The 9,743-nt window shown below is 48.7% G+C and overlaps 1 protein-coding gene across 3 annotated transcripts; it reads right to left on the bottom strand.

Moving 5' to 3' along the window:
* Positions 1-208: 208 nt before the first annotated feature.
* tpx2 (TPX2 microtubule nucleation factor) lies at positions 209-9,049 on the bottom strand. 3 transcript variants are annotated; one of them, XM_056612102.1, is made up of 18 exons: positions 8,941-9,049; positions 8,607-8,717; positions 7,988-8,119; positions 7,524-7,653; positions 7,051-7,152; positions 6,765-6,809; positions 6,253-6,339; positions 5,236-5,345; positions 4,796-4,941; positions 4,295-4,472; positions 3,803-3,941; positions 3,239-3,458; positions 2,322-2,417; positions 2,026-2,199; positions 1,615-1,761; positions 1,199-1,310; positions 817-1,004; positions 209-522 (listed from the first exon to the last, which is right to left on the bottom strand). In XM_056612102.1, the coding sequence occupies exons 2-18, from the start codon at positions 8,698-8,700 to the stop codon at positions 412-414; spliced, it is 2,211 nt and encodes a 736-aa protein (XP_056468077.1). In that variant the 5' UTR covers positions 8,701-8,717; positions 8,941-9,049; the 3' UTR covers positions 209-411. The 3 variants fall into 3 exon arrangements, with proteins under 3 accessions (XP_056468077.1, XP_056468079.1, XP_056468080.1); XM_056612104.1 differs by having other exon boundaries at positions 817-983; XM_056612105.1 differs by lacking the exon at positions 6,765-6,809 and having other exon boundaries at positions 226-522.
* Between the last annotated feature and the right edge of the window lie 694 nt (positions 9,050-9,743).

Genomic DNA, 9,743 nt, shown 5'->3' with positions numbered 1-9,743 from the left:
TCATGTCCAAAGCTGTAGAAGGGATTTTTGGAACTAAGCAGCAAAAAAAAAAATTCAGGAAGCAGTAGTCTTCCATTTTCAGTTAAATAAATAGTGACCCAAATACCATAACTGACAAATGAGTACATGCTACTAAACTAAACGTTAGTAAAGGGAACAATTAAATACACATTGACATTACAACAAGACACTGGCAAGAGTAGGTTTTCTGTTGTAAATAAAATTTATTAAAGTTTACAACAAAAAGGAGGAAATACAAGTGCAGGTTTAAAACAAGACAACTTTAAAATGTACACTAAAAGAGGAACGGGTCAGGGCAACAAGAGAGAAGGGTTAGGGGCCAACAGTAACCCTAACAGAGGGAAGGGTTAGGGCCCAACAGAGGGAAGGGTTAGGAGCCTAACCATAACTCTACAAGTGGAAACGGTCAGAGAACTTTGGAGACTGTGGCACGGTGAGCGCAGTGTCGCACTTCCTCACCTCCACCGGTTTGTATTTCCTGACAGGCTGAGCCTTGTGCACCTGGACAGCAGAGGGGGAGGAGTTAGGAACACAACAGAACACTTCAAAGCCTTTTGTCCCGTTGCAATATACAGTCCAGTGCCCAGGCCGAGCGGTAGTATGAAGGTGCAGACATTCTGGTTATTTACAAGATAAACCAGAAAATAAATTAAAAACAAGCATCAAGTAAACTATTGAGGGTCACATGCCCAAGACCAAGTGGCCAAACACACAGGGGTCCAGAGCATCCACTACAAGCCCCAACACGAATCACAAGCAGCCCGAGTCTGCCCGCCTCCTCATGCTCCTCTTTACCTGCTCGTGGCGCATCCTGGCCACCTCCTCCACCTCGCGCACCTCCTCCAGCCGCCGCTGCTCCTCCTCCATGCGGGCTCGGAGCGCCTCCTTCTCCGCGGCCGCGCGCTCAAACTCCTGCCGCTCCACGGCGCGGCGCTCCGTAGACAGCTGGAAGGCCTCTGGAACTGCGGAATGGTTAGTGTCGTCTACAGGGAGAGGAGGAAGGGGGTGAGGTACAGGTGGTGGGGGGGGGACACTGCCTGTTTGAGCTAGGGTAGTTAAACAATGGTTCTGATGCATCGAAGAACGGCCCGTTAGGCTGAAGTGAGGGTGCATTAGTGATGCCTCCTGGTAGTGCCTCCTGGTAGTGCCACAGCATCCCGCCACTCTGCCCACTTACCCGCAGCACAGCGGTTCTCCTTCTTGGGCTGGAAGGGTTCCTTGTGGATCACCGTGTTGGGCCGGGCCTTGAAGGTGGTGGCCTCCACCTGGCGCTTCTGCTCCTCCTTCACCTGAAGAACAAGAACCCTCCAGAGTTAAGGCTGGACCAGTCCACCGACAGCACTCCTCTCCGGGACCATTTATTCGTTGAGCAGATGTATTGTAATTTATGAAACGTTTGGAGGAATCTCGGAATGGTATCATTGCGGTACTTGTAAATCCCACTGAGCTGTGCTCGCTATACCTCCAGCCTGAGGGTGCACTGGCTGAAATGTTTGTACATTAACTGACTTTTATATTTTTGTATTGTACTTGTGCTATTTATGGACTTGAGTCTGAAATAAAGTTTTCCTATCATATTGACAGGCCACCCACCATTTTGTCCCAGCGGTCGGTCTTCACCCCGCCCCTCTCGTCCACCCTCAGCCTGAAGGGCTCGGGCTTGGTGGAGAGCAGAACCTTCCTCTCAGGGAGGTTCACCTCGTGGAAGTCAGGCAGGGGCTGCGCCTTGAACTTTGGTACCTGGAGGATCCAGGAGTAAAAAATACATTCAACCAAAGATGAAGAGTCAAAATGGTATGCAATCTTATGTTTGTATTGGTGCACGAAAAGCATGTGTAAATGAAGCTTTGACCACTCATTAACCAATTTATTATTCAATTAACACAGATGACCATCTCCCCAGGTGACGATAATGGTGTGCAGTATGAACATAGTGCTTCCACTTCAAAGGCGTCACCAGGAGCCCCCTCTCGTTAAAGTAGCAGACTGCCGGGGGAGTCCTACCTCCTCGTTTCTCAACATCTCCAACTTCTTCTCCTTCAGCACCCTGCTCTCCTGCTCCCGCACGTCGAAGGAGAAGGGACACGACCCCACCTGGCTCTTCTCAGGCAGCCGCGGCTGGAAGGGGAGGCCGAAGTGGGGCGCAGGGTGGGCTCTGAGCGGTGACGGGGGCTTCACCTGGAGGGGGAGCAGAGCGGGAGGCGGACAGATCCTTCATCAACAGACGGCAGTGGAGCAGAGATATTCAAACATCTCAGCCAAAACAACGCCGACATAAAGCCGATGACGATGAAGTGTACCTCCTCTGCTTTAGGTTCCAAGCGGACCCTCTTCTTCAGGGCGAAGGCGGGGGACTCTGGGACTGTGGGGTGGGCCACCTTCTTATCTGGGACTCCCTGCGGAGGAACAAAGGGATTTCAAAGATTGTCTACAACTAAAATGTTTGGATTTGTGATATTTACACCCCATCCGTTTGGGAGCTGAAACGTGGCCTCGACGCCATTTTGACTGTGGGCTCATGATGCTCCAAGGTCCTAGCGGCAGCAGGTTCAGAGCATGGTGCGGCAACAGCCTGGTTGCATCTTGTTCAGCACGATACTGGTCATTCACGATGACTTTATGCTTTTCCTTCTCCTATTGTGCCTTACATTTATTTTTGGGTATGTAAATAGTTGGCAAATATACAATACCACAAAGCGCTCACAAGAGGGAGTCAATTAATACCGCAAATCCATTACCTCGGCAGCTCGGCAAATCCGAGCTGCCTAGAATGGGCTTGTTGTGAGTACCTCCGGTACGAGGTTACGCGAGGTTGTACTTTAGCTGGGAGTCAATGGGAGAGCGTCAGATGAGAAGGACAGTTTGATTTTGCTTCTCTCAGCGAGTAAAGTCTTGGTTAACAATAATATTTTTTATTTATAACGCAATGTCAAGCTAATTATCTCAAAGTGCTAACAAATAATCTCAAAGTTAGAAGTCGTTTTTGTTGTGAAGGGACATTCTCCCTTGCATGCTTTTCCAAAGGCAGAGCCCTCACATAGCCATCTAACTCTAACTGCCTCAGCAACTGGGTGCGTCACATAGGGAATGCAATACTCAAAGGTAGAACAAATAATGTGCTAAACAACCCTTTATTTTTAATTTGTTTCATCTGGTAGAATTGATTTAGAAATAAAGAGTAAAAAGGGCCCCAATAGGACCCCTTTAAGTCACTCACCACCACCTCCGCCAGGAGGCGTGTGGGCAGCGGCCGGGGGTGGAACACGACGGGCCTCTCCTCTTCCTCGGGCTGGCGGCCCGCCTGCCGCTGCTGCAGTCGCTGCTCCACCTGCAGCTCGAAGCCCTGGGTCCGCGTGGGCTCCTTGGCCGCCGGCTTCTTGGGGTTCAGCGCGCCCTCCAGGATCTTCCTGTTCAGCTCCAGGGCCTTGAACTGGAACCTGGAGGAGCAGATGGAATTCTGCCTTTAGATCTTCCCCTGTGGTGCCGTAGTCCCGACCTGAACGCCCTAGAGGCACCGAGGAGTGACAGGCTGATGTTACTGGGGCATGGGTCAGCGGGGTCCAGGGCCGAGCCAACCCCGGGGGGGGGGGGGGTGGACCCTCAGCCCAGCAACAGTCCGGTGCGCTCACTACGCCAGACTAGAGTGCAGCAGTCACCGCTCTGCCCTTCCTGCACATCAAGCCGGCGTTTCCTGCCCCTCAAAGGCGTCGCCCCAGGGGAGGAGTACAAAAACTACCAATTGCTACTTAGAAAGAGCGGATGGATTTTTGCTCCGACGTACTTCTGCATCCTCTCGACCTCTTCGTCCTCCAGCTCGGTGTGGCTCTTCATCAGGGTGGGCCTGCTGCGCTGGCGGGTCATCAGCTGGGGGGTGTGGGGCTGGGTGATCTTCAGATGCTCCCCCTTCACTTGGGACGGCCCTGGGAGGCAGCAGACACAACAAAACCATGAGCTCCACTACCAGGAAAAACCGGCGTTTTTATCCAAGCCAACACGACGTAGAGTGGGGCTGAGGTCAAAGCGTACAACGACTGTTGTATTCAATACATTAAAACAAATGGCAGCCGGCCAGGGCACAGAAGGGCTATAGCAATGGGACCAGGGGGAGGAGCTTGTTCATGAGCGGTAGTCCAGTGCGAGTGCTGACCTCACAACACGCCATGACTCAACAATAAACCCCATCACCAGGTGCATCACATTGGCTACGTCTTAAAGTAAACGGGATCATCCACCCACGACTCCAGCACGCCACGCGTAGTGTTGATCCACCCACCTCTCCCTTGCATCTGGCGGCTGCGCAGGTGGTAGCGGTCGGGGGTGCGTCTCTGGAAGGCGGCGATCTGCTCGGCGATGGGGACGTAGGGCTGGGTGGTGGCGTCCTCCGCCCGGCGCTTGCTACCCACGGAGAGGTTGAAGGGCCTGGGCACCGTGGCTCCCTTCGGCCCCTTGGACTGCAAAACGGAATACAAGTCCCGTCATCACAACAGCTCATAGTGGGGGGCAGCGGGACCTCCCAAGGTCCCACAGGCTGCCAGATTGAAGACCATGAGTGGACAAGGGCAGATATTATTTTGCCAATGACGAGACCGTAAAACTTGCTCCTCATTTTCCAATCTAAATCCAAGATCAAGTTTGCTTCGAAGAGTCGAAGGGGCGCTTTGACTACCATCTAAATATTGTGGATTGTGGAAAATGATAGAAAACCTAAATATCCAACTTTCTATCGTTAACAATGGCGTTTAGGCCCTAGCACAAGAAAGCCCAGGGCTCTTACCGGAGAGGACGGGTGTTTTCGGAGCTGGGCCTGGAAGTTGCCTTGGTCGCTAGCGGTGCTGGAGCTGGGCCTGACACGCGAGTCAGTCGAGAAGTGGAACTCCTTGGGAATGGTGGTGGACAGAACCAGCCTCTTTGGTAGGTGATCTGAAGGAGTTGGGGGGGGGGGGGGGGTCATTTCAAGCCTAACTATATTACAACAAGATGTAGTAGCCCACTCCAAATGAGGTTCAATATATTGAACTAAGAGCAAGGATATTTAGACTAGTGATTTTGAAATCATAATATAATGACACTTTTTGCCATCTCGCCCAGCCCTTGCTTCTGCCATCAAATGACACCAATAAAGCCCAAGTTCCTCCCGAGGGTCGATCAGACGCCACATGGGCCGAGGGATCCCTCTCATCCCAGACCAGAGGTTCCAGCCCCAGGGACGCCTACCTCCAGCGAGCGCTGCCTTGTAGCTGGCCTCATTGTGGCGCCGGTGCGCTGCCACCTCACTCTGCAGAGTCTTGATGCGCTCCAGCTCGAGGGCCTCGGTGCTGTTGGGCCTTCAGGGGAACACAGAGCAGAGGTCAGAGCTAGGGGTGTGCACTGGTACACGGGTACCCGGTTAGTAAATCATAACCCTTTAGGAAAATCAGTAAACGAAAACCGTAAAAAAATAATAATCACCGTGCCATTGTTTCAATGGGGATCGCGACGGTCTATACTTTCAACATAAAGTTCACATATTTATAATTCGAAATTCAGCCCAGCCTTTATACCACGGATACTATAGGGTCTATAGCATATAACCGCGTTTTCTGATTACAGTTTAATGAAACAGTAAGCTGACAACATCCTAATTAACACCACATCTGCAAATGAACCACACGGAGATAACCATGGCAACCGGTCAAACAAATAATCCCCCTATAGCTCGACTGCGGTCCACTTTAAAAAGAAAAAAAATCATTAATTAATAATAAACCGGTTAGCCGTGTACACGAAAAAAGACGTTGTGTAACCCTTTACAATTTTTTGCAAGCCCACTGCAAACCTAACCCCTCTGGCGGTCAAGGAACATCGCATTTACACCATTTCAGCAGACATTCTGTGTCTCTTGACTACACCGTTGTGGTGCGTTTAGTGACTGGTTTAAGTAGCTTCAGCCCGAGTCAAGTCGGATGATGAGGCAGCACACCTGTGTGGCGCATTGGGCACGCACACGTCCAGATGACTGATCTTCCTGTTCCATGTCACAACTCGCTGATGACCCGGGTCTCAGCAGAGGAGCCCCGCAAAGACAGTTAGGTGGGGGTCTGCTACCACAACACTTATAGGGACGGATAAGTTAGGTCCCACCGAGCCCCATCCTGTGAGCCCGAACCAACAGGGGCAGCCACACCCAAACATGGCACGCGTTCAACCCTGAAGGGGACATCCTGGGAGTCACATTGAAGAAGGCTGACTCACAGTGGGCTGCTGGTGGCTGCAGTCGGCCGCCGACAGCTTCTACGGAGGCTACCGCTCAGCCTAGGAGCCGGGCGGCCCGCGGAGCTCCTGGAGGAGGAAGCACAACAGAGCTGAATGCAATTGGAAATGGAACTTTAACAATGAATATCTAGCTATTGGAGTGTAACAATCTCTTTCAAATATAAATGTGTTGAATTATTATCACCACCATTCCCATAGTTTGGGTTGTACACCCAGTGCACACAGACAACCAACACAGTAAACAGACCAAAGTGTGCTTCCCAAAAGGTGCAGAGGGACGAAGGTTTTATGCAGGTGGACATCAGTCCTTAGGGATGCAGAGATTGGTCTTTCACCAGAGAATAGTCACAAGTGGTACAGTCCAATACCCCCGTAGGAATTTGATACAAATAAAACCGTTGTCATGACCGTTACATGAACCGGAACATGATGTTCGGTATAATAAAAAGAGTCTCAGTGCATCCTCGTCGTGTCAAAAGAATAAGACTTGCCTTCTTCGTAGAGTCTGCTGCCTTACAAACTCAGTGGACAACATGCTGCAAATGGTGGTTAACAGAGGCAAACGGGAATCAGGATTGCAAGTTCAAGTTGTTCAAATCTCTAAGCATACACAAGTACTACTAAACGGCAATCGTTGGTACAATACTGCAAGTCTTGGTTGCACCAAGATGCCCGCACGTGTAAACCTAATGGCAATAAAGAGTATTCTGATTGAAAGATGACCCTACCCTGGTAGAAGTCATGCATCTTTCTGAGATGTATTTTAAAGCTACCCACCTTTTTTGTTTTTTCACAGGGGGAACGACCACAGCGCTGGTGGACTCCACTGGAGCGCTGCTGGTTTCAGCTGGAGCGCTGGCCTCTTTCCTCTTAGACACCCTTCATGGGGAGAGGAGAGAACCACTCACTGGACATCCGCATGTTTAAGATAACAGATTTTACTGTAGTTAGTAGGGTAGAATAATGTTTGTGTGGCCCAGTGGAGCACGGCATTCTATACGGGTAGATGCGTAGTCTCGCAGGCTAAAATAATCAGCCTGATTCATTGTCAAGATCCGAAGCTCACCTCCATGATGGTGTTGCGTTGTCAATAGTGTTGTGAAGTGTGGATGAAATGTGAACAAATCCTGACCACTTTGGCCACAAGAATGTACGGAAAATGGTTTTGATCAACGACGTCTACCAGATTGAAGCCATTTACATCTCTGCTGGCTAACCTGTTACTTTATACAACCAGAACCGCAACAAACCTGCGTGGCTGAGCAGACGGATTGGTCCGGGTCCGTGCGGCGGGCCCACGGGCTGCGTTCCGATTGGGAGCTTGTCTCGGACCCCAGGAAGTGATTATGTTAGACGGAGGTGCGACGTCGGCGCTGGGTTCTAGACCAGGAATGCATCCAGACATTGGTTGGGTTAACCCTAACCATGACCTTTATCGTCATGCAACGACATTGGGCGTGACTTAGCGACAGGTGAATTGTCCCTCCCGATGCCGGAACTTGGGTAACGGCTGATTGGGATATACCTTTATTAAATTGAAAAGCTATGTCCTACCAACCCTCTATGGAATTTATAGGATTGCCATCAAATACATATAGCATGCAACTACTAATAGCACTAGGTCTAATTGCAGGGTCCTCAAGATGACAGGAATGTACAGAGAAGGAATACTCATACATCTACAATCACAACTTGGTTGGGGATCACAACGTACCTGGGTCGACTTCCGCTTCCACATAGGGGCAGACGATGGCTTTAGGAAGGTTTCCTTTACTGGCTCCACCGAAGTGCTGGCCGCTGCTGAGCGGAGTGGCCAGCTGAGCCTCAGACCCACTGGCCCGTTGTTCTGAGACAGAAATGAGGATTGATAAGCTTAAGATAAGATGGTTTCACCTTCAAATGACAGTCAAATATTCAAATTCAGCTGTGAATTAACAAACACAGTACACAATACTTTGCTCAAACAAAGGGTGGGAGACTCAAAAACAATTAAAAAAAAGCGACCAAAGGAATGTCTGAAATGTAGGTAGTGGGTCGGAGACATGGGAGACAGGAGGCGATGGACGCCTTTTGACACAAGAATTGGTTAGAACAGCTTATGCATCACAGTTAATAAATAAAATATAAATACAAACGACCCAAAGTAACGTTTGGCAGCGGGTTAAAGTTGCACGAAACAAGACTTGAAACACACGCCACAAAACACACCGATAAACCCTTCTCTGCGCGGCCTCCGCTGCTTCGAAGACACTAAAGTGATTAAAGTGGACTCACCGAACCAGTGGCTGCTTTGAAGACCACTCAAGTTAAATAAGTGAATACATTGGACTCACCGAACCAGTGGTCGGAGGTGTCCGCTCCGTCAAGATCCTTGAAGTCCACGACGTGCGACGGGGCGTCGTATTCCCAGCTGTGGTCCTGCTCCATGTTCCGTTTTAACCGTCCTATATGAAAACGACGCTGATTGAGTTGGAGACATGCTTTGGACATGTTTAACACACCTTTACAATACAACTCTTTGTAGCCAACTGATGCTATTCGATTTCTGTATTAGCTTTAGATGAGGCAATATCATGGACCTGGTCTAAACTAGGAATTTTAGAAAGCACTACTGAAATTAACCCCCAACGATAACATTTTGAATCAAAAACAACGTTTAAACCATACCTAAAACGACTAATCCAGCGAATGTTGGGTACCGAGGCAGTACAAGTCTTGTCTCAAAATGAGGACATTAACGTTTACGTTCAAATTACCCCCTTTTTAAACCGCCCAATCAGTAACGTCTCACCCGTGTTGCTCTCACTTCTATTGGCTGGTTTGAGGCGCAGCGACAGGAAGTATAATGTCACGTGACAGTGAAACGTGAAGACGAGGAGGACGTGACGTCGTCCTCGGATATTTCTTGCTGTAGATCATAAACATTAATAAGATAAGATAAGATAAGATAGTCCTTTATTAATCCCCCTTGGGAGAAATTCACAGGTGACCAGCAGTACAGTGGGAAAAGAGAAGTGCGAAAAAACAGTATATATACAATACATTTACTAATTGAAAATAAATTATAGTACAAAACTATTTTAATACGATTAAGATAAAACAAACATACTATATACATGTAACTCTCCGTTTGTAGGTGACCTGTGTGTTAAGTAAATAAATAAGTACGATGAAATATGAGGTATAATATAAAAAAGTATAAATATAAATATAAATGTGCCAAATGTGTAGGGACCCTGAAGTAATCGAAAAATTACTTCAGTGGACGTTTAGTTGATAAATAAATTAATGTGCTTATGATTAGTTGATACCTTCCCATTTCATGTTATATTTTCCCACAATTTCAACATAATATGGAAGCCAATTACTGCCAGTCAAAGACAAAAGGTAGATGAAAACAGCCTCGATAAAAGAAATTATATTTATTCATCCTACAAATTATCTAATATTGACACGTTAAAACGTCCAAA

The sequence above is a fragment of the Gadus chalcogrammus genome, chromosome 16 (assembly GCF_026213295.1).
Source record: "Gadus chalcogrammus isolate NIFS_2021 chromosome 16, NIFS_Gcha_1.0, whole genome shotgun sequence".
NCBI lineage: Eukaryota > Metazoa > Chordata > Actinopteri > Gadiformes > Gadidae > Gadus > Gadus chalcogrammus.
The sequence above is the reverse complement of the archived record's forward strand: the minus strand, read 5'-3'. Positions and strand labels throughout refer to the sequence as shown.